This window comes from Anarrhichthys ocellatus, unplaced genomic scaffold, assembly GCF_004355925.1.
Source record: "Anarrhichthys ocellatus isolate YVR2014 unplaced genomic scaffold, GSC_Weel_1.0 scaffold4, whole genome shotgun sequence".
Classification (NCBI taxonomy): Eukaryota; Metazoa; Chordata; class Actinopteri; order Perciformes; family Anarhichadidae; genus Anarrhichthys; species Anarrhichthys ocellatus.
Window position 1 is genome coordinate 2,939,081 of NW_022280034.1, and position 24,926 is coordinate 2,964,006.

At 42.1% G+C, this 24,926-nt stretch overlaps 1 protein-coding gene across 1 annotated transcript in view; it reads right to left on the bottom strand.

Moving 5' to 3' along the window:
* LOC116381164 (ankyrin-3-like) overlaps window positions 1-24,926 on the bottom strand; it is an 87,655-nt gene that overhangs the window by 27,654 nt on the left and 35,075 nt on the right. Inside the window, exons 13-37 of the mRNA XM_031843053.1 lie at window positions 24,527-24,625; window positions 23,426-23,524; window positions 23,066-23,263; window positions 21,828-21,926; window positions 21,518-21,616; window positions 20,760-20,957; window positions 20,425-20,523; window positions 19,567-19,665; window positions 19,237-19,335; window positions 18,861-18,956; window positions 18,229-18,301; window positions 17,797-17,856; window positions 16,346-16,381; window positions 13,484-13,607; window positions 9,617-9,719; window positions 9,048-9,092; window positions 8,092-8,198; window positions 6,953-6,985; window positions 5,758-5,982; window positions 4,866-4,964; window positions 2,853-3,007; window positions 1,912-2,123; window positions 1,587-1,794; window positions 1,049-1,145; window positions 722-950 (exon numbers count right to left, since the gene is read on the bottom strand). Coding sequence (XP_031698913.1) covers window positions 722-950; window positions 1,049-1,145; window positions 1,587-1,794; window positions 1,912-2,123; window positions 2,853-3,007; window positions 4,866-4,964; window positions 5,758-5,982; window positions 6,953-6,985; window positions 8,092-8,198; window positions 9,048-9,092; window positions 9,617-9,719; window positions 13,484-13,607; window positions 16,346-16,381; window positions 17,797-17,856; window positions 18,229-18,301; window positions 18,861-18,956; window positions 19,237-19,335; window positions 19,567-19,665; window positions 20,425-20,523; window positions 20,760-20,957; window positions 21,518-21,616; window positions 21,828-21,926; window positions 23,066-23,263; window positions 23,426-23,524; window positions 24,527-24,625 — 2,991 coding nt within the window. The remainder of the gene's footprint in view (window positions 1-721; window positions 951-1,048; window positions 1,146-1,586; window positions 1,795-1,911; window positions 2,124-2,852; window positions 3,008-4,865; window positions 4,965-5,757; window positions 5,983-6,952; window positions 6,986-8,091; window positions 8,199-9,047; window positions 9,093-9,616; window positions 9,720-13,483; window positions 13,608-16,345; window positions 16,382-17,796; window positions 17,857-18,228; window positions 18,302-18,860; window positions 18,957-19,236; window positions 19,336-19,566; window positions 19,666-20,424; window positions 20,524-20,759; window positions 20,958-21,517; window positions 21,617-21,827; window positions 21,927-23,065; window positions 23,264-23,425; window positions 23,525-24,526; window positions 24,626-24,926) is intronic.

Sequence of the window (24,926 nt, forward strand, 5' to 3'; positions counted from 1 at the left end):
TGTGCAAGTGACCTGAAAAAACAAGAAGAAAAACAACCCGAAAGGCTTTTGACAAAAGATTGTTTTACATCCAGTTTTCGATCTGCTAGTTAGATTAAACTTAATTTAGTTCACATAATCGATGGACAAGAACTCTGTGCACATATACGTTTCACACGAAACAGCATAATATAACTTAATAATAATAGCTTTCACACGGAAGATAGTAAGCATTTGCACTCAAGTTATGTAAGTAAAAAGTAAAATGTAAGTACTGGGGACGCTGGTTCGATTCACATGCAAAGTCCTTCTGTGTGGACATTGCATGTTCTCCCCGTGTCAGCGTGAGTTCCCTCGGTTTCTCCGGCTTCCTCCCACGCTTCTCCGGCTTCCTCCCACGCTTCTCCGGCTTCCTCCCACGCTCCAAAGACATGCAGCTGAGGTTAATTTAGGACTCTAAATTGCCCGTGGGTGTGAATGTGCGCATGAATGGTTGTCTGTCTCTAAATGACAGCCCTGCGATAGTCTGGCGAACTGTTGAGGTTGAACCAATGTCAGCTGGGATCGGCTCCCCCCCCCCCCCCCCCCCCGACCCTGAACAGGATAAGTGGTTACGGATAATGGATTGATGGATGTGATAACCCATTACTGCCCTAAAAGGGGCTTGGTTACAAATCAATTTGGGATTACGCTTCAAAACTGAACCAGGAACAAGAAAATATAATAACCAATATTTATGTACCTCTATGTCTTTGCTCCTGGCCACCTCCTCGAAGTTCTCCTGCTGCTCCAGGGTCTTGTCCACCTTGTCATCCGTCATACAGAAGCACCTCAGTCTGGACTCCACTGGGTCGTTCGTCTTAGCGAACACCACAAACTTGGCCATGTAGGGAACGCAGATGAGCTCCCTGTACAGCTGCATGGCTAGACCCACCGTCTCTGGGATCTGGTGGCAGTCTGCTAACCAGAACCTGCATAGATTATCGATATAATGATGAACATTTCAGACAGATAGAAAACAGATCAGAATAGCCACGGTGTAACACAATAAGCATGTCTTGTGTCTCACCTGGCAGAGACATTAGTGGTGAAGGAGACGCAGTCGTTGACGAAGGTGAGAGGAGTCGTGCCAGTGATGTCTTCCCACTGTGCCGGTGACGTACCACCTGGTAGACAAATAGAGAGTTGTATATTAATATGATTCATTTTTCTACAAATAATGTACAGGGAACATGGAGCGACATTATAAAGGAGACACACTTGACAAAAGTGTTAAGCTAAACTTGATTTATCCTGAGGGAAGTTGTTGTGCAGCAGTTGCAGTAAAAGGAGGAAAGACTGCCGATATAAAGAGTGCAAATAAAATAAAATATAACAGTAAAGATTATCAATGAGTTGCAAAAACCCAGGAAACACAGGACTTTCATCCAGGAGACAGCTGTTTGTGAAACTAGAAGTCAACGTTGACTTATTTGTAATGTCACTTCCGTAGTTAAGTAACTGCATTTACGTAGTTATTTAAATAATTAATTGATCCTCACAAAGATAGCTGTACAGGTACCATCACACACACACACACACACACACACACACACACACACACACACCTGTAATGCTACAGAGAAGGCGGAGACAAGGAGTACAGTCTCCTTTGTAGCCGTTGCTGAGCCCCTCCCCTGAGAGAGGCGGGATTGGGATTGTCATGGTGATGGGCTTGTGGAACTTCCTTCTTCTGGGCTCCACGGTAACGATGGGGCTGAAGGTTGCTCGGTTCCCGAGGATTTTCTTCACAGTGTCGTCCGGTACCGGCTGGGCCTGGGAGACGGTGATCAGGGAACAGTGATTATAGTGTGCGTAGGTTTACGTACATACATGTACATTTGTGTCGATTGTTATCAGCTTCTGCCACTGTGGTCACAATCCTCAACTCACCTGCAGTCCGACTTTGATCTTCTTGGTTAACGCACCCTCGGGGAAGGAAGCTTCAACCAATGGGACGCTCCGGCTGCACAGAGTCCCGCCCTCTGGTCCCATCTGATTGGTCTCCTGCCTGATTCGAGACACGACAGCAAAGTACTGTGGGAAGTCCTTGGTGATGATGCGGCAGATTCTCTTCCTCTCCAGCTCCTCGGGACTGTCCAGTTCTACGAGAAGGAAAATACATAACTTACATAAATCACACGTAAATTATAAATCATTTATTTTCCAAAGCTACAGACACAGCTCAGTATGTAGTACAACTGACACCAGGTATGTTAATTATCCTTGTTTGACTTGCTTTAATTCCTAGTCTTGTAATTACCGAACATGCATTCTTTAAAAACATGCATAATACTTTTATTTAATGTCTTCTATGAAATAATTTGTGTTAACTAGTGCAATCCTCAGACATTTCTGTTAGCTGCTGTCTTCTACTAAATCAAATAATTATTATTTTCTCACACTGCACTGCATTTTGTAGTCTGGTACTTTATTCCTGTCTAGTTCTATCTTTGCTTGTTTTCATTTTCTGTTCTCTTTAATGACTTTCTTTGCGTGTTTCTTGCATTTCGTCACAATGCGTTTGATGTTTTATGTAAAGCACTTTGTTGCTGAAATGTGCTAGATAAAAAAAAACTTGCTTTGCAATATTACCAATTATAATACATCCTTATTGGTCCTAAACGCAAGATGCAGCTATGAAGGGCTGAAAGCAACACCGAACTGTGGCAGTTTACCCCGGGACAGTCTAACATTTCTACAAACAAAAACCTATGCTGTCAGAATAACTTATTCGATACTTTAACCATATATGAACTACATGTAGGGGCTTTAAAAACACTTCTAGGCCTGTATTATTTAAATTTAAACATACAAATAAACACGTGCTTTACCTTCATCCATCCCACTGAGAAGCTGATTGAGGTTGTCGGCCTTGTAGTCGTACAGATGCTCCTTCCAGGTTTCTCCGTTCTCGCTGCGCAGCAGGATCAGCTCCCTCTCTTGGCCCCGCATCGAGCCAAAATGAGGGATCTCCACTATCACGGGCCTGGTAAGGTACATGAAGTATGGCTTCATTAATTATATACATTTAAGACTGAAATGGCAGGTAACGGGTAAACCAAGAAAATAGAGGTTTACTTCTTTCTGAGTACAATGATAGTTGTAATTTTGGGCAAAACCAATGCAAACTAAAATCTGAAATACAAATCATAGATTACATATCATTAAGGTGACATTTATTCAGTTTACTAATTCTACAAATAAAGACAAATACAAACAAGGAGTGCTGAAGGACATCGGTGTCAGAAACATACTGTCCAGGTATGAATGAACTCTGGTTCTGCTGATGACAGTGTCGCTTCATAATGACATAGCCGTGGACGTGCTGCAGTTCGATGGGACATTCACAGTGCGTGTGATCGCTTGGCATGATGTGACAGGAAACACATGAAACGGAATGAGGAGTGAGGGGCGAAAGCTGCACAGCCCTTTGTCAAACAAGGCGTGATGAACACAAGAGAGGGGGATGAACGTACTCTAGTCTGAGGACCGATTTTACATACGAGTAGAGAGCACAGAAGGACAGACGGAGAGGAACTATATTCATTGATCAAAATCTTAAAAGTACTATTTTCTGAGTCAGCTTCTTACTCTGAGAGATCAAGTCCTGCATGACCACACTATTATTCTCTGATAAAGTTAAAGATGAACCCAGGTTGTAAGTAGAAGTAGATCAGCCATTGCTGTGTTGTTATACATCAATGTTGTTTTTTGTTTTCAAACCCAGTGTCATGACCAATTTCACACAAGTGTTTTGGGATTAAATTACATAATTACTAAAAATACCTTCACGTGTCCGGGAGGGCGACTGCCGAGCGTGAAAAACCCAAACTCGGCCTCCACTCTCACAATAATGTGCTTGTCCTCCACTCGGCGCTTGAGAGCACAACACATAGCGGTTAAATCAGCCGGCTGCATTCGTCTATGAAAATATAGTTACTTTTTAAAATATATTATTTTAGTTATTATTTAGTTAGTTATTTATCTCTATTTTATAAGGGCGGTTTTATTTGGCCTGGCCACCTCCAAGAGAATGACAACAACATTGACGTCTGATGAGTATATACATTTTTAAAGGTGCTTGAAACAGTCACAATAGCAAAGTTACATTTTTATGAAGAAATACTTAAAGTACCAGGAGAGGAGAAATGTTATTTTGACAAACAGTCAATAAGATCAAGATTCTACGTTGACAAATCACAAAAGGCCTCATGTCCACTGAAGCACGGTGTATTTACTGCGTAACTAAACAACCCTTCTAAGTTTCACAGTATGGATCAGTAGAAAAGATGAAGTGAAAATAACAGCGGTCATGAGAAGCAGGATGATGCTCGGCTTGAGGAGGAAAAAAGGCTCATGCCCAACAAGCGCAGTCCGGTCCGAACAGCCAATCGAAACCTTTACTTTCAGTGACATCAGAGGCCCACTGAAAGCTTCTGAAATAAATATAAAAAATTCCATGGTCTCTAAATGAAAGTGGCTGGAAAGTTATACTGTGTAGTTTTAGGAAGAATTAGTTATATCTCAAATGTAAAAGCTGTATTCTTCCCGGGATGTTATTGAGGCTAAAAATCTTCTTTTCTGTGGTGGACCCATCATCCAACTAACTTTTAACACAAGAAAAAACTAGTTGTCCTCCTTTCAAAATGGTCACAACGTCATTGATTTCTTCCCAAAACTACATGGCTGTTTCCTGACAAATCAACAGAGATGGGTAAAATAATCATATCCATCAGCATGAATCAGCCTCGGTCGTGTCGTTTCCCTCAAGGGAGGCGGGACGTACAGGAGGGAGAGGAGCAGGGAGGGGGAGGGGGGGGGGGGATGCTATGTTTGGTTCCTACCCAACAAATCTAGTTCCTCTGGGTCCCAGCTGTAGCACTGGACTAACCAGGCTCTCGCCTTCATTAAGGGCTGGCAGCTTTCTGGGAAGATGTAGTTTACTGTGTCCGCAAGATAATGAAACACCCACGCACACACCCAGGTACATACACAGAACACACACTTGCAAAGTCAGTGAAAGCAGCTTCACCGAGGTGCACCAGTAACAAGATTCCCGTGTCTTCTGTCCAGTACTCATCAATGACATCAGCATCGGCAGCTACTCACTCACACTATCCGTTTCTGGTTGGTAAATACACACACGGCGTATTGATTGCATCTAATGATGGAGAATCTAATTGCTAACTGGTTATAATAAGTAATAAGCAGTGGAAGTATTCAGAACCCTCTTTATCAAAGATGCAGACATATAAGCTGTATTTTGTTATGTTAGTTACGCTGTAATTAAATACATTAAACAGGCAATCAAAAGCCTTTCCATTCAGTTGAGCCAAATTTATAATTCCCATTGGCGTTGACACACTTCCTGCCACAGTTTTAATGTATATAAAACTGAAATATGTGCACATATTTACTTCTTTTTTCCACAATTTCCACTTTTACATCTGTTAGTGATGTTGCCTTTACTTTGTCAAAGCTGGACTCGATGCTTGAGGGCGAGCACACTGTAACGATTACACTTACAACGGCAAATTAAACAGCAGGTATTCCACCTAAACATGCTCATACACTCGATTCACACTTTCATAATATCAACGCAAATGGCTGGAGATGGTGGATGGCAAGAAGCAGAAGGAAGGAGATGTCAAGTCACCCAACTCAAGTGCAGGAACATAAGCGATTAAGCAAACAGCAACAATTTCGATGACGTTTGAAGACAACATCAAGTCTTACCCGAGGAACTGAGCTCCCGCCGGACCAACCTCAACCAGTCGGCTGGCCAGGCCTTCTCCTTCCACCATCGGGGGAGGCGACGCCAGTTTGTGCCTCTTGACCAGTCGACAGGTGATCCTGGTGGGCGCTGTGCACTTCCTGGGCGGGATGATGATGCGCATGCCGTTGTGACGACTTCCTCTCATGGAGCCGCCCCTGGCGTCGACCATGAAGCTGACCAGGAACCTGACCAAACGAGAAAAAAAGGAGGAGAGGAGGAAAGAGACAAAGAGTGATAGCAGAGAGTGCAGAGAGAGAGAGAGAGAGAAGCATGTTGGGAGAAAATAAGGAATGGAACGAGAAGTAAAAAACACATTAATTCAACAGCCGTATTGATGGAGAGAGAGGCGCGAGTTGAGGTGAACTCCCTTCTCATGCTTTGATCCTCAAAACACACGAAGTAAGTAAGTGTGAGCAAAAGAGAAGAGAGATAAAGAAATGTGAAGAGTTTTCTGTGTTGGCTATGGCTGCGCATTGGAAAAAAAGTGATGTTCACTATTAGAAAAACACCAACTTGCTCAAGTAAATGTCACAATGTTGTAAAAAATGAATATTCTTTAGTGGATATTATTTTCTGTGGATGAATTAGCCAAGACGCCAACACAGGAGCCTCCAGTGTAACCTGTGTTTTATCCATATTAGAAGGTATTGTAGCCCTGTGTGTGAATCAAAGAAGGAAATCACATCACACACACACACACACACACACACACACACACACACACACAGATTCAAACCATGCAATTTGGTGAACAAGATGTCATGTTAGTATAAATGCTTTTGAACAAATGGTATGTCATTTTGCATAAACTAATCCTTTGAAAAGCAGGATTAAGTCTTAAGCAAATGTAAAGATTCACTCACAGACTTTGAAATACATGAACTTACACACATGTTATCTGTGGTTGCAATAATTTAAAAAAACATTCAGATCCAGCTGCACAGAGTCACGTTTAGGTTTATTGTACCACAAACTCATTCAGATCAGTTAAGAAACTCGCAAAGATTTCCACAAAAATCCAGATCTGTAACAACACAGTTCATGTGTGAGGAGAGCAAAGACAGATGTTATGAGGTGAACACAGAGGGGAGGGTGAAGGCAACAAAACAAGGTAGTGGTGGTGACAAAAGAGGGCGACCAATCACAGTCAATCACCTGCTGTCGTACTGCGGGAGCGGAGAGGAAAAACTGCAGGATGGACGACAAAGCAACGCAGGAGCGACAGGTCAACAACAGAGCTTTGTCATTGGAAAAACCACCGAGGAGACGATCACCAAGGAGCCCTTTAAAGGAATAGCTCGACATTTTCGGGAGATGCGCTCATTCGCTTTCTGGCGGAGAGTTAGGATGGTTTCCCAACTAACCGGTTTGGTTTGGTTAAAACAAACTCAGGGCCGTTAGCCCAGTTAATGCGGCTTGTTTGGGCCGGTGTGAAAGCCGTCAATCAAACCCAAAGCTGTCAATCGGTACAACCGAACCAAAGATTTGGGGTGCCGGTTCACTGCCAAGCGGACTATGGTGTGACCACATGATTTTAGCTTGAATTCAAAAGCTTAACTAGTAATAACTCCATCTGATGATCGTGAAATCTGTTGAGGAAGTTAACTATTTATCTGTAAAAGTCTATGTATATAACCTTTTTATACAAATCAACAAGTATGGAAGTCAGCGGAGGTATTTTATATAAGTGTCGGTAGGCGGATCTGAACAAGGCCAGCTGTTTCCACCCTTTTCCAGTATTCGTGCTAAGCTAAGCTAAGCTAACCATCTCCTGCCTGTTTTTCTTCATATTATTTACCGGACAGACACGGTATCAGTCTTCTTATCCAACTGTCCGCCAGAATGCGAATTAGCGTATTTCCGACAATGTTAAACTTTTGCTTTAAATTACAGCTCCTTCATTTCCGCAGTTCGGTGAGTCACATGTGGAGGTCAATGATTTACCTGAACCTGCAGAATCAGGTGATTTTAGATTTGGTTAAACAGAGAAAGAAACTAGAGTCTCATCTCTCTCCAGCAGTTTCTTAAAGAAGTCTCTGTGTTTTGTGGTACCGTGTTATTATACAGTACTATATACAGAAATGAAGGAAGTGTAACTTTTGCTAACACATTTGTTTTACAATCAAGAACAAACAATCAGAGAAGGTGAAGAGAAACCGCTGCAGGTAGGAGCCGTTTTCTCAAAGGGGGGAAAGAAAATGAGAAGGGAATACAGACAGGCGATAAATATCAGGTGGGAACAAAGACAAGCACGTGTGTCTTGTGTCCTTCCTCATCCATCGGTCTGTGCTTACCCAGAGTGTATCGGAGAGGCGACTAGGTTGACATTATCCAGTGCGTCTGCAGTCCAGCTGTATCTCCTCAGAGAGTCGTTGTCAAAGTCCTTAGCCACCGCCAAATGCTGAGGAGGAGACAACAAGGTCATTGTGCACAAGAGGAAAGGAGAGAAATAATATCTGTATGGGCGTTTGATAAAAAAAACACCAAATAAGACACATTCACAGCTTTTATCATGGAGCCATGCAGTTAAATAACCAAAGAAAAGAGAAACAATGAAGAAAATGCAGCCTGTGTTGATGAACATTTGTGTCTCGTAGAAATCGTATCTCTGACAAGAAAACCTTCTAAAATCTGTCAATAAAAAGATGGCTCAAATTTATGTAAATTCATCCAAAATGAGGACAGACAAGTACCACCACATAAATCTGCTCTAAGGGGTTGCCATGTTTGTCTTGAAGTGCCAGCAGTGAGCTATGACACATCAAGATGACGCCTCCTCTGAGGACGGATGGCCTCACTACTGGGAGGCTAAAACCTGCAGGATTTATGGCTGAGTCATAAACTCGTTTCTACACATGGGCGACTACGGCAGCTGTCATTATAAAAACATCAAATCTTTAGATATAAATATTTCATTCAGACACCAGCATTTAATTCAGTGTATTTGTGGAAAGAAAAGGAGAAAATAAACTGAATTGTCGTTTTTTTAAGTGAAAAATAAACTGTTTTACGGATGGTTACAAACACAGAAGCCAACATCAGATGTACACAGTGAATAGATGCAATCACATAATGTAACCAACACAAATGGATCAGTCCACTTTATAACAATGAAGAGAAAATGATAAAGATATACATGCTGTAAGATATGGAAACACCTGAAAATGACTGAACAGAAAAATAATATTATACCACACATAACAAATGAAAATACTGAATGACATATTCTCACATGCACTTGAACGTCTACCTTATTGTGTTTCTCTACAATGAAAGACCTTTCCTTACAGAGCATCTGGAGCAGCATGAGAGGAGACCAGTTGTTGTTTAGCAGATGTTACATTCACAGATCTTATACTCATCAAGCACTCTTCAAACAAAATAGCAGACTCCTCCTGACAAAGGGGTTTAAAGTTCTCCGTCGTATTGTTGTTCACAATATTCATTTCTCAGAGGCGTTTGTGGTCGAGCTTAAAGGGGCACGCCACAGATTTTACATATTAAGCTTAATTTACTCAGCCCACTCTCACCAATTGAGACATTTTTGCTGCAGTCTTAATAAAAAGTGGGCCGTGACAATAATCCCTCTTAGACAGCAGAACTAGTCTCAGTTCCTCTTTCAGTAAAAGGTAACGGGATTGGTCGTCTTTATGTCAACACCATCTCAGGTGTAGGGGATTGTTTCGTAGCCTGATTTTTGGCACATTTGGAGACAGAACTGTGTCTCTTTCATGAAGTCAATAACCTGTGGATCACTGACGGAGAGAGACAGAAATACAGCAAGAGGGACAAAGTAAGACAAAGACACCTAGTACGTACCATCTCCTTATTGGGGGCCAGCATCTCCTCTATCATCATGCTGTCCCGTGTGAACGAGCTCCGGTTCAGCGTGTTGGACCTATCAGAACTGAAGGAACGCAGGCTTGGTGTGGTTGCCGTAGAAGTCACGGATTACCAAGACAACAGTCACAATGATAGAGAGGGGAAGGTGAGGAGGAGGAGGAGGAGGGGTGGGTGTAAGGGGGGGTGTGAAAGTGAACAGAAAAAACAAAACATAAACACATTAAATGCATGCAGCTTCCAGGAACCTGACTGAATGCCACCAGTGACAACAACAACCACAAGGAAAAGAAAGAACGCTCCTGAAGAGCGAATTCAAGTGTTTCCAAAACAAAACCCAGAGATTGGAAGAAGTGATCGGCGTGCAAAGGATACGAATGTGTCTGAGGCAGCAGAAACAAAACATCAATCTAAACTCTGCAGAAATCCAGATGCAAATGCGGTCATTAGTGCTTGCTGATACCTCTTGGATGGTGAATGTGCAAAAAACGATAACTACAGTGTCTACACCTTTTTTAGCCTCTTTTTAGCGACTGGACTTTTCACACAATGCCAGCACACAATTCAAAAGCCCTAAAAGCCTCATGAAGCTTATGAAGCAGACTTCTATATGATGGACAGTGGACACAGCAACAGGACAGGAAGCTGGGTTTGGCCGTCGTGATGAAAACAATTGCAGATAATTAGCTGTAAGAACATTTCGTTCCTGATAAGTTGTCAGTGGCGGTAAAACGTGATGTTTGTTTGTTTCAGAGAGACTTTTATGAGGCAAATAAAGAGCATTCCTGAGCAATGACTTGTGATGAAATGTTTGCCTGCAACGTCTCAAGCGCAATTACAACAGCGCTATTTGCTCCAAACAAGTAAACCAACAAAAAAACATGTGAACCAATTAGCCTGTGAGGAGCTGCTCTGGAGCTAAACATGGAAAACACACAACTCTGACTGTGAGATGACGAAGCTATGGAAGCAGAAAAAGGCCCTGGTTAAAATTCATATTTTTAAAATTCCTGTTATCTGAAGATTGCAGAAGTATTTCACTATGATAAAGTAACAGGGTTATTGTCTCGAGAAAACAAAGAAAAGGTTGTGTTTTTGAGATAATGAGATAATAATCCCACACAAAATGATTTGTATCATTATTATGGAAGCTTTAAAATGCCTAAATAAAAAACATCAGCCGCCACCAGCTTGTGTCAGCTATGACAAACTGGCCCCTCCCCCAAACTGTGATTGGACAATTGATTGTTTTTTATTTTCTGTAAAAGTTCCATTAAATGCAAAAATATATATATATAAAAAATTAATAAAATGAGTTAGTGGCACAAAATAGCACAACATGTAATTAATTTATGACACTAAAACATAAAATTACATCTGGTCTGATGAACTTCTTGTTGTTCCTTTCAAAATAAATAGTAAGTTCTTAAAAATATATATAATTTAAGCAGTTTTAATGTGCGTTTTAATGTACATTTTTGTTTGAAATGTACATAACTTTGTGAAGACAGCATACAGTGAGATTACTCTGCACTGTGCATTGCATGACACTAAACTGATGAAGGCAATAGCTATTGCCTACAGATAAATATCAGTTCAGGTCCCTGGAAGCTCGATGAAGGAAAACTCCACACAGAAAACCAAAATGATGCAAAGCTCCACCTTTGTGGCTAAACCACAAAGACCCCGGCATTAATGATACGAGAGCCACAGTCAAACACCAAAGCAGAAAACACAACAGGCTGTTCTCTGAAGCGGGGAACACAGCAGAACTGTTTTAAGACAAAATGATCACACGAGTGAACCACAGGACAGAACACAGCGCCTGATGTCAGCAGTGTTAAAAAACATAAACAAAAATTGGTCAAAATCATCGAGTTAGTAGTCAAACATACACGGTAAATATGTATTACATCAGACCACAGAGTAGAGAGTCTGGGGGTGTCAGGGCAGGGAGGGGGGTGAGATGTGGTGAGTGGGGGGTGAAAGGGGGAGGGGCCTCTTCATGCCTTCAGCCTTACCTGACTTTGGGACTAACATTAAGAACGGACACGAGGAGAGAATAAAAGATCATGAACACAGGAGGGAGAGAGATGCAGAGAGGACAACAGGCTGATAGAATCATGCCAGGTGTCTCACTGACTGACTGTCTGTCTGTCTCACTGACTCCCTGTCGCCCGGCCTGCCATCCTCACTGCTCGCTGTCTGACTGAAACATGCACAATTTATAACTAATGAGCCTAAAAATATTCATTACAGAGTTGTGAGGAGGGAGGAGTTATTTCAGGAGTCCAGGGTTCCAGATGCATTTGGCACTTTCAAGGCTGGGTGACTATGAAAGTCTTGGTTTAATCATCATAACAAATGACGGACATTAAAAAAACATCTGGTTTATTCACTAAAAATTCATGGGTACAAGTGTGAATGTTAGTCCAATATTTACTCTCTTTTAAGCTCTGTTTTTGGTCTCCACCAACTCCTGAATTATACTACTGTACTGTATGAACACCACCTTGTCTGCCTGCAGTTGGGTACTGAGCACAGTGAGTGTTTTTTAACTGAAAAAGGTAAATATGAGATTGAAACAAAACAGTAAAGTTGCACGACTTAAAACCAAAACAATGAGCTCAAAGATGCAAAGAAAAAGGGGAACTGCAGAGTCGGGTGATACATCTCTGTGGGTTTGTCACTATGAGCAACTCTTTTCACATTACACAAAGTCTTTTGATCTATTGTTAGCATTAAAATGTTGATTATTGCAGCTTTAAAGTGACAAACACGACACAACTACAACTTTCTTTCAACTCACTCGTAGTGATTTTTGTAGATAATTCACTTCCTACATTGACTGAACTGGAAGTGATTTGAGCCCATTGCTACAGCGGACCAGCAAATCTGTTAAACCAATTCACACACTCGCACAGCGACGTCCCACCCCCACTCAAACAGTGTGTGTTGATGTAACCCAGGGCTCAAGGCCATGGAATCGAACATGTTTCTAATTTCCTGTGGCTCTATGTCCGTGTGTGTCACTGCTCAGATATTCAATAACCCCTCCCTCTCGAGCGGGTTGCACAACTGTCAATATTTCTGTGCGAGCAAAAAGGTTCAACACGCCACAGAAGGCGAACTCTGACCTCCCAGTGGGGAGAGAAAACTCTGTGTGTCGGGGGTCCGAATAACGTAAAACCTCACTAAAGTCTCTATACCACATGCCATAAACACAGTTGCTTCCTGTCTAAGATCACACTTTGCTCTGTTGGTAAAAGGTTTCCTCTCTTTTTGAACAAGATGCAATTTCCTGTTGTACTGCGTCATGAGCGATTTCCTTTCCACCATTTTAATGAGGAATCCAACCACAGCAATCTGTGTTTTAAAGACCCGATTACATCATGAAGTCCTCTCTGTTAAATATGTGGTTGTAGAAGCTTGGTGATGTTGCGACTACTTGCAGAGCTACTGTGGCTATCGAGATAACAGCCGACAATAAGTTAATATAGTGGATTTTTTTGTGCCATCGACTCCTTGTCTTCAAAGCAGATGTCTTTGGGGAACAGGTTGAACTCCAACAAAGGTTAAAAGTCGTTGATGTAACACAGCTAACGAGCTACAATTGCGTCCTCCATTTTGGACTCTTTGGCTCTCTGTTTCTCTACAACTGTCAAGATGGATTATTTTAAATTTTGCAGTTAAAAATGCCTTCACACATCAACAATCCTCTCGGTTTGTGGCAGCTGTCATTTATTTAACGACTTCTATGCTTCATTTACCTAAACAAACTCAGAAATAATCATGATATTGATCATCGACTGGGGGGGGGGGTTCTAGTGTCGTAGTGTGTCTCACCTCTGTGACCGAGCGCCGACGCTGAAGCCCATGTAGCCCTCCTGAGGGAGCGAGTCGTCCCCCAGCTCCCGCAGGTCCTGGGGGGCCAGATACTTGTCCGTGTCCCCCGTCATTGCATCGTCACCTGCAAGGTTGGAAACACGCAAGGTGAGACATTGTAAAGAGAATGAATGAAGTCAATAGAGTTCTGCAGGAATGAGTCCTAAAACCCAGAATTGAGTCATCGTTTTGTTCCCTCGTCTAGAAGTAATTGTTTTTTTTAAATTTGTTTTTAGATGCCTGAAATAAGGTCTGTGTTTAACACAAGCTTAAGAGATTTTAACGGTTTGTTCTACGATGTAAAATAGGTCAGTTAACTGGTGAATTTAGAAGCTTTTACGTGTCTTAAAAAAGGTGGCTATTTGAGACGACTAAACGTCCTCACTACACTAGTCCTCCTTTATCTTTGTGGTGGTGACATGAAGTCATCTGACCGTGGTGGAGTTCCTTTATAGCCCAACGTTAGCTTTCTACTTTTACTGATTGCATTCACGCATTAAAAATCAAAAAAAGTGGTGTTTATTTGTGAGGATTATCTTGCTGAACAAAACGTGTATGTATCAGAAAAGTTTGTTCGCCACAGAGATCATTTTCTGCAAAAATCCAAAAGGGAACCAGTGCGATGCTAACTTCCGGGGTCGGCCTGCAAAAAACCTGTCATCCCTGCAGCGCTCTGCTTCATCTGAGATCGTGTGACAGTTTAAAAGCGGGAAACTCTATAAATGCAAATCTTATTCTTGTTGTTGCCGTGCATGCAGAACAGTGCTGCTCTTTTAGTCAGAAGGATGAATGCAGCTGCTGCCCAGAGGCTGGTTTCCAGCTCAGCTCCGGTCCAACAAGCGAAACACAAACAAAAGTCTCTGCTGTCACTGAAGGCTTATTGTCTCCGTTCCCTCAGATGACAAACAAATGTTAACAGCAAAGCTTGCAAACAACAGAAAGCGCTGATGTCAGTAACTTTTTGCTGTCAGGTTAGTTTAGTGAGCAAACAGTAACGGCAATAACAACAGTTCAAAAGCTTCATGTTGCAATATAATAACTGACCACAGATTAATGTAAAAAAACAACAAACACACAGAAATCATTCAAGCTATACGAAAAGAAGTGTTTGAAACATACGTTCCAGGACTACCAGGGAGACAGAGAGCAGCATGTTCCCTCTCAGAGTTACTGTAGATCCTGTAGCCTACTGATGCACCACTGAGTGCACAGTTGAAAGCAGGAGAGGAGGAGTTAAAGAGCGGAGCAAGTGCATGCAGGCGAAGGAACGGGAAAGATAAAGGAAAGCATTCCAGTGAACCACAAAGCACCGGAGACCCCCGCCTCACCCTCCTGTCCCCCCTATCCCCTGCTGCTACAGCACCCCTCCCCCCACTCCCTGAAACTTTCTCCCTCACACACACACACACACACACACACACTTCACAGACATTCTGGCGACATTCCAACCCATTCAAAACCTCCTCCTGAACGAGCCACAACTCACCTCCTGCTTTAAAGCACTTCATCCAGCCAGAAGTCCAGTTTGCAGGAGTTGCAACCCTGAACTTACTTTTCCTCTTCCTTCAACTCTCTGTCTCTCTCTCTCTCTCTCTTCTGCACACACACACACTGTCTGCCTCTCTTTCACAGCCCGGCTCTCACACAAACAGATCAGCTTTCTCCCGCCTACCAACCCAGGATTATCCAGTGTGTGTGTGTGTGTGTGTGTGTGTGGGACAGACACTTAGAGCTCACTGCAGGACAGAAATAGTAAGTGGGTGTGTGACTCAGGCTAAGTTGTCCAACATCTAAACTCATACATCCTCCATAACTCTTTTATTTTGTCATCTTTTTGCTTTATTTTCATTTTATATTGACTTGTCTGTCTCCTTCCTGTCTGTCTGCTTTGATTATCTCTCCATCTACGAAATAGCACACATTCCTTTATGTCAGTATGCTCACTGTTTACTTCATCCTTCTTGTTTTTGTTTCCCTCTTGATCTCAGCATCTTACAACCTCCAGCAGCTTCCGTGTGTTTCAACTCACCTGTCTAACAACTTCTGTTTTCTGTTTCTGTCAACTCAAGAGGCGAATGCAGAAATTCATAACTCAGGAGAGGGTTTTTGCATCTGTCTGCTTGTCATTTGACATGTCAATATAGGTTGCCTTCTTATTAACAGTCCTGCTTCTATTTCTTTAAGTGGTGCTATATTTAGAATATGAAATGTCAAAGCCAAAGACAGGCATGAGGGGCCAACGATGACAACGTACCACAGGTTTGTGATCTTCGCCTTAAATGCAACACTTGAAACATGAGATGACTATAAACTAGATCAAATATTGGAACAAGTGGAAAAGTGACATCAAACGTCAGCCAGCATGCGGTAAATATGTTATTGCCTCATAAATAGTACAGTTATTTCATGATTCAGATTTTATACCCAAGCTGACCACGTGTTAATTAACTTTACAGCTCTGGAAAAAACTCTTTGGAGAGACCACGACAGGTTCTAAAAGACTGCAGAGGGTTTCGTGGGACGTCCTGATTTAGATCGTGGACTGTGTGTGTTATTGGAGATGTTAATCATTGCTGTTACTTAGCTGGTATGTGAGCCAATGAGTGTGTGTGTGTGTGCGTGTGCTTACAGTTACACATCCTATATTTTTAGATCAGAAATTAAAGATGGTGACTCTACAAGCAAAAAAAACAGACAACAACTCGCACACAAATTCAGCAAACATGCACATTAATATACAAATAAAATAATTAGTTTAGCTGCACCACCTCAGACCGGTTACTGGAGTTAGTTACAGCGACCTCATCGGGTTTTTGGACTTACAGGAATAGCTGATGCAGATATTTCCAACATCAATCTCTGTTCAAATGAAGCACAAATACACCTTCAACCATTATTTTCCAACCCTTTTGGAATATCTACAATATTCATGCATCAATGCATATTAGTGAGACTTCAGTTATTTTCTGCTTTCTCCCCATCGACTGCAAGTCTGGTTCACTGAAAACATTAACACACAACATATTCAGAGCCAAGAGCCAGAATTACTGGGACAGAACTTTACGACATGCTGCACAGGCCATTCTATACAGAGACCTACTGTATGTTACATAATACTGCACATCTATATATTAGAGCTGCGAATGGGCCCGAAGAAATATGGCCCGACCCTGCTGCTGACACTGCATAGTTTCTGTCCAACAACGACCCAAAGCCTGAGCCACTGCAGCAGATTTGGGCCCCGACCCAGATTACAAACCCTAATTTCCACTATAAAAACTACAATCTAACATAAATTATGAGCTCAGTGCACCAGCAGAAACTTGTGACGTGATCTTCGACATGCGCCTTCTCCTAAAGCGTAAAGCGAAGCCGACCTGATTCAAGCCAGAAGGAATTTCAAGAAACTGTGTTGAATATAAAGAACGGGAGCAGAAGACGCCTCTGACCAGTAGAAACTACGGCACACCTCAGTCTCTTAATCTCATGATATCGGCTCATATGTAACCTCTAAAGTAAACTATTGAGGAAATAGATTTCTGTGCAGAAAATATCAATTTCAAATTGTTTTTTTTGTCCCTCCCCCAATCTCATTGGAGAGAGTGTAAAGTTCAAGTTCAACCGCTTTTCAGTCACACTAGAGACCAAGAGAAAAAGAGAGACACAAAGTAAACACACACACACACACACACGCACACACACGCACACACACGCACACACGCATAAACACGCATAAACACACACAAGCAGCTGACACCGTGTTTGCTTTTGGCCCGAATGAGTGAAACTACAATGGAAGCGTCACTGACAAGCCCTCCGAAGACAAAGGATTCGAGTGTGTGTGTGTGTGTGTGTGTGTGTGCCGTCTACTCCACAGCGTGAAAAGAAATCTGTCACACACACACACTCCGCAATGCCATATGCAGACAGTAGTCATGGCTACCAGGAGTAAAAGGCATATTCCCTGAGTTTCAATGCGTGAACATACAGCAACGCAGCACGAGAGCGTCGAAGCGGGAAGCAGCAGCTGAAGGAAGCGCGTACAGTACCTGTGACTTGAATAACAAAGATGGAGAACCTTTACTCGAACACTTTTCCATCACGGTATTTTTTACTACTTTCCATCAAATAAAGCACATTTAGATTTTGACACCAGAGAGAAACAAGAGATTGTAAATGTTGAAAACAGATGACGGACAAACAGAAAGAGGTATGAAAAGAAGAAGAAGCGAAGATTTAAAGAAGAAAATAAAATGAAGTAAAATGAAAAATACCTTCTTCCACATCAGATATATAGTCCTCTGTGATCATTTCGGGCACATTGCCTCTAAAGACTGTGTGATTGGGATGGAGGAGAACGTTAGAGAGAAAATGGAAACCAAAAAATATGGAACAATGTCGCTAAAATGTCAAATGATGAAATATAATGACAGAAGTTAAAGATGGAACAGAAATTGTTGGCTTTGTGACCTGAACTACTGCTCAACGACAACAAAATAACTGTTTCCATATCAACAGTGGGGATTTTTGGCAACCAATGGACCAGCACTGTGACGTGCTTCTGCCAAATATGACTCAACCGGGGATTTTACAGACTTAGGTCGTCTCACCCGGATTTTGTGACTGAGCTCAGGTTGTATGGGGAGAACTGTTTAAACTTATTTAAAGTAATTCAAACATCAATAAGGTGTGAAGTGAACCCTTACCTTCATCATCGGACATGTCCAGCACCTCGTTCATGGTCTCTGGAACGTTCATCTTGTGCTTCTCTGTCACCGTCTGTCCAACACAGAAAGAGTCAGTTGTGACAGAGAAGTCTTAAATTAAAGTCTCTTAATGACCAGCATGAACAAATGCTTCCGTACAAATCTCTCTATTTTTAGCACCGCTTTCTTTCATCACTTTCAGTTGCCATCTTTTTTTGAATGAAAATAGATACTAACTCTTCCTGCAGAATGTTTCACATTAAAAACCCAGCAGGACAGAGAGGGATTGTTCCCTTTGAGCCACTGGAAGGCTTTTAATGTGAAACATTGTCACAGGAAGTATTGAGTATCATTGACACCATTTTAGCTTAGAATTAAATAATAGTAAAGCAGAACTGACTGCATTTAACTAGTATATCATAACAGTGTTTCTACTAAAATATAGTCTCCTCTAAAAGAGAGAAACTCAGCTGCAGAGTGGAGGGTTTGTACACGGCCTTCGCTGCTATTTTGGAATTTATAGTAAATCAATTGACGCTGGAGTTCACTGTGTTAAACGACTATGCCTCTAATTGTATTTCACAATAGGGAAGCATTTGGGAAACTATGCATTTCAGCAAACACATTCTCACCTTAGTGGTCAGAGTTTCCTCTGTGACCACTTTGAGTGTGTCAACCACAGAGATGTAGCCGAGCCTCCTAGCGATGGACAGAGCGCTGTTCCCATTCTAGACAAAAAAATTACAATAATAATAACAGAGGCGAGTTATTGATTTGAAACAGTATCAGGAAATCAGAACTATCAAGTGCTAGAGTCAGCACCAAAACAATAATCATCAAAGCTGTTTCACATCTTATTCACTGTGCAGAGACGAGTATATTTGGTAGAATTTGTAGAAAGAGAACTGGTGACGATCTACAAAGGTTATATGTCAGAATCAAACTTAAGTAATATAGTATTAGCATGAGTGTGTGAGTGTGTGTGTGTGTGTGTGTGTGAGTACTAACAGATGTGAGTTCGTTGGGCGATGCTCCATGATGTAGCAGCAAGTTGATGATGTGTGTGTGTCCCTGCTGTGCAGCCTGATGGAGAGGTGTGTAACCGTTCTGCCGAGGAGGGAAAAAGAGAGAAAGGTTAGATTGACACAATCAGTAACGTACAGTGTATATATATATATTATATACATATATATATATATATATATATATATACATATATATATATATATATATATATATACATACATATACATATATATATGGTCTGACCATGTGCATTTTAAATCTCTTCTGCTCTTATAAAAGAGACATAATTACACATAGACACTAAATGGTTACCTTGGTCTTCGCGTTGACCTTCGCCTGATTCTTCAGCAGGAAATTGACCATCTTCACGTTGCCATAGTGACAGGCCACATGGAGAGGAGTGTATCCCAGCTGATGATGCAGAAAATCATTCAGAGCAATGTGATCAGCAAGGAGACAGTCATCCAGGTTACTGACAATAGTACTTTCTAAAGAACACAGATTGACAAACGGTTTGTCCATCCATCCATCTATCTATCTATCTATCTATCTATCTATCTATCTATCCATCCATCCATCCATCCATCCATCCATCCATCCATCCATCCATCCATCTATCTATCTATCCATCCATCTATCTATCTATCCATCCATCCATCTATCTATCTATCTATCTATCCATCCATCTATCTATCCATCCATCTATCTATCCATCTATCCATCTATCCATCCATCTATCTATCTATCTATCTATCTATCCATCCATCCATCCATCCATCCATCCATCCATCCATCCATCCATCTATCTATCTATCCATCCATCTATCTATCTATCCATCCATCCATCTATCTATCTATCTATCTATCCATCCATCTATCTATCCATCCATCTATCTATCTATCTATCCATCCATCTATCTATCCATCTATCCATCTATCCATCCATCTATCTATCTATCTATCTATCCATCCATCTATCCATTCATCTGCAGCCGGATAGACAACTGAATGTTCAACCAACTGTCCAAAACCCAAAGATACTCAACTTAAAATAGTATAAAAAGAGAAAAAGCAGCAAATCCTCACATTTGAGAAGCTGGAACCGGTGAATAATTGGCATGTTTGCTTGATAAATGAACAATAAGGACCAGAAGACACTTGTATCATTACCTTGGTCTCTGGGTCTATGGTAGCTCCCTGGTTGACTAAGACCTCAGCAACGTTGACTTTATCCTCCTGGGCAGCCAGGTGGAGCGGAGTCAGACTGGACTGAGGACAGACAGTTAAATATACAGACAGAGTTAAAACTACAGAGACGGAGGGATAGAAAGGTGTTGAATAGAGTACAATAAAATCCAGAGATCTGTGCATTATAACAAGAGAACAGAAGTTGACACACCCATACCAGAAACTGCACAGATATTTGGCAAAATAACAGAATTGTGGATAAAGAGGCCATTGAAACACAAGTCTGTAGTACACACACAAACATACAGATGTGGTACCTTATTGCCCATGTTTATAGGAGCGTCTCGGGCCAGCAGCAGCGTCACGATGTCCACGTTGCCTTCCTGCGCCGCGAGGTGCAGCGGAGTGATGCCCTGGCGAGTCACGGTGTTGGTGGAGGCACCGTATTCCAGCAAGGTGGTGGTGATCTCCATCTGGTTCTTCTTAGCTGCGATGTGGAGGGGTGTGTAACCGTTCTGGGTGTAGAGAAACAGAGAGGATCGTGTCTTCGTTCACGTCATGTGATTTTTCTTACACCGCTCGCACACAAACCTGAAGTCAAAATTTTTGGAAAATGTACTTTATGGCTGAGAATTGGATGACTCTTATATCTGTATGTTAAACCCGATGATAAGGAGACGTTTAGCTTAGCATGAAAATGATAGATATTAAAACATTAGCTAGAATCCATGTTTTGTGTGGGGCCATTGCCTGAAAACACTGACTGTGAGAATAAGAGTTATTGGGGCCTAGCTAATTTCAGTGGCAGCTCTTCCTCGGTAGATCCTGTTGGGGAATCCAACCAGCCAATCACAATGCTTCTCTCCGCTATAGTACACAGTGTAATTGCATGTGGGTGACTGAAACTAGGTCAGCCTGCTTTCACCCAGAGCCAAAGAGTGAGAGTGAGAGTGAGAGAGAGAGAGAGAGAGAGAGAGAGAGAGAGAGAGAGAGAGAGAGACAGAGAGAGAGAGAGGTTTTGGTGCATCAGTGCATTGAGGAACATTCGATCTAACTCACTTCGACTGACTCTTACCTTAGCGGCTGCATGCGGTGAAGCTCCCTGGTTGAGCAGGAGCAGCGCCACCTTCTGGTTATCATAGTGTGCTGCCACATGCAGTGGAGTTAGTCCACTCTGGACACACACACACACACAAGGATTGTGATGTGGTTAACATACAGTAAAGTGCAGTGTGTTGATAAAGAGACTGAGAAAGCTTTGAGGGTAGCTAACAAACAAACACGTGTGTGAGTTGCATATAGGGATATTTACTGTGCCCTGTTCTTTATGTGTCGCACTAAAACCATCATTTCCTCTCACACGCCAGCGTTTAAACATGCGTTACCTTCCCAGCAGCATCAGACGGAGCATTTTTCTGCAGCAGCAGGTTGGCGACCTCGATCTTCCCGTATTTTGCAGCCACATGCAAAGGAGTGAAGCCCTTCTGCAGAGACACACAACGACCCGGACAAAGGATATTAAACCAAATGTATTACAAAATCTAATCTTAGTTGTACTTCACACTTCAGTTAATGGTTTCTCATGAGTCTATACACGGCTGCTCCGTAAAATAGTGTGTGTTTAATCACGTATAATTGAGTTTTTTTCAGGGTTGTGTCATGACATAACACTGAACTGATTATTTGGTGCTTAAAAAGGATGAAATGAAATACGTGCTCTGGATGTGGAGAAGTGTGTGACATCAGCTATGAGGCAACACAGATCCTTGAACCAACTCTGTCCAGAGAGACTCTGTGTGTGTCTATATATTAGGTGACTTGACACAATCCAGACTGGTTTTCTGGTTCAAGGACCAAACATTTCGACTTTATGAATCTATTATCTGTTGTCCGATAGTTGAATACACATCATTCTTTTATTAGATTAGATTATCTTTGATTATATTCGACTCTATGTTTGGACTGTAGCCCACATGTGTGCTTCATCCGTCCTTTAAAGTGAAATGAAGTAATCTATGATCTTCACTGAAATGTATTGGTGATCAATAAGGAAAGCAACACTCTGGCTACCCATCCCCTTGAAAAACAGTGGCCTCTAACTCGACTAAGGAGTTTCTATAAAATCAATAACACAATCTCATTCTACAGCACATTTATATGTAATATGCAGCATTGTGGATCATAGCAGTCTTTGTCCTATTAGATTCAATGGCTGCTGGGTGGTCGCAGCCTAAAAAGGACCTCAAGTAGAGTCTGTTTTATTCTTTCTTTGCCAAAATCCAGTCACGGTTTAAAGCATCATCTGGAAACATCTCCTCTACTTGACTCTATTTAGAGTTTAGGGACTTTCCTCAGTTTCATAACTGTGGCCATCAAATACTCCATTGCAGTTTGAATGGATGTTATGAAATGAATAACCCACAAACAAACAAACAGTGTTTTCTGACTCTAGAGACGTTATTCTGACCCAATTGGCAGAGACTCAACTGTAACTGAGGCTCCTCAATCCAAGTTTCTTTGATTTTGTGTGTAGCAGTAACAATGTGTGTGAATCATGGATCAACCTTCAGCCATCAAAACAACCCGTGTCTGAGAAGCGTCGGCCTCCACACATCCGCTTTACCTTGGTAATGATGCCCAGACTCGCCCCTTGGTCCAGCAGCGTTGAAGCCAAGTCTCTGTGTCCCTCCCTGGCCGCCAGGTGTAAAGGTGTGTACCCGGAGTTGGTCGTGGCATCCGGGCACGCTCCGTTCGACAGCAGCTGGTGGACGATGTCTTGCTTACCGAGACGGCTTGAGATGTGCAGCGGAGTCTGGTCATCCTGGCGACAAAGAAACAGACATTTAGAGTTGATATAAAGTATGGAATCACCTAGCAAAGTACAAGTACAGCTGAATTGTACTTGTACTTGAGTAAATGTACTTAGTTACATTCCAACACTCTTTAGAAGGAGGATTTCTGTCTGAAGTCAAACGTGGTCTACCTTGGCCTTGGCGTCGACTTGTGCTCCGTTCTGGATCAGATATCGCACCACATTCGACTGTCCGGCCCTCGCTGCCATGTGGAGCGCTGTCTCCCCCCTCTGCAACACACACACACACACACAAAACACACACATAACACACACACACACACACACACACACACACACCAGAAAGAGGGATTGATAAATTACTCCAGAGTTTTGATTCTTCTCTGCCCTCCTTCCTCATGAAAACTCTCTTTCTGTTAAGATGGGAGGCAGAAAGAGAGAGCGAGAGAGAGAGAGAGAGAGAGAGAGAGAGAGAGACCCCCTTGCTCTCCACACCCAACTCACCATAATGACGTCCCATAATGCTCCGTTTCTACAGTAACCTGGCCACAGACACGGTGTGGGCGACCAAATACTTGGGGTTGAAGAGTTGACTGTGCAGCGCTCTTCCCCCCTTTCTCTGTTTCCTCGTTGCTCACTTCTTCTCTTTCAACTCTTCATCCCATCTATCCCTCTCTTTCCCTTTTATTCCTATTGTTAATACTGATGCATAATACTGTGTTAGCTGCTGCTTTAAACTACTTAATATGAAGTTTGGGAGCTTTATTTAGTATTCCTCAACCTCGGGGTCGGGCCACAGCAAAGAGTCTTTATATGAATCTGAAGTTTCTGTCGCAGGGCCTCAAACAAATATTAAACTAAACCAACTAAACTAAGTCTAGAGAGGAAATCCCTCTTTGATAGAAATGCTAACAAACTCAAAGACATCCGAAACATCACAAGCGGCCCAAAACAGTCGGGAACCACTGCTTTAATCTTTAACAACATGTTGTATTTTACAAGATTTTCCCATGTTGATGAATATAAGACATTACTTTGAAAAGCAACTAGTTAACTATCGCTGTCAAATAAATGTATTGCAGTAAAAAGTACAACTTTTCCCTCTGAAATGTACTGGAATATAAGTTTAAAGTAGAGTAAAATGGAAGTACAGCACTTGAGTACATGTATTTAGCTGCTTTCAACCACATGGAAGAGAAGCCGTGTTGATGTCCTTCGTGAGGACAAAGAAGGACACGAGACGGAGAGAAACAAAGCCGGATCAGAACTCACCACGTTGCTGGTGTTTGGTGAAGCCCCGTGGTTGATCAGCTGGTGCACGATGTTGTCGTGTCCCATGAACGCTGCGACATGGATCGGAGTCAGACCGGACTGTTTAGTGAGGAGACACACGGAGGAGGGAGCAAGTTAGACACCATGCGTTAAGTATCTTGCCCAAGGACACATTGACAAGGACTGAAAGGAGGCGGGGATCGAACCGCTGATCTCCAATGGAAAGAGGACCCGCTCTATGTATGAGTCACAGCCGGCCCCGAAAATCTAATTATTAAACATAGAGTACACCACATGAGAATACTCTCTAGCTACTGCTCACTAGCTAGACTGTACTCCTTATGTACTAGAATGACCATTTTCACAGAGTTATTGTTGGATTATTTTCATCATTAACATG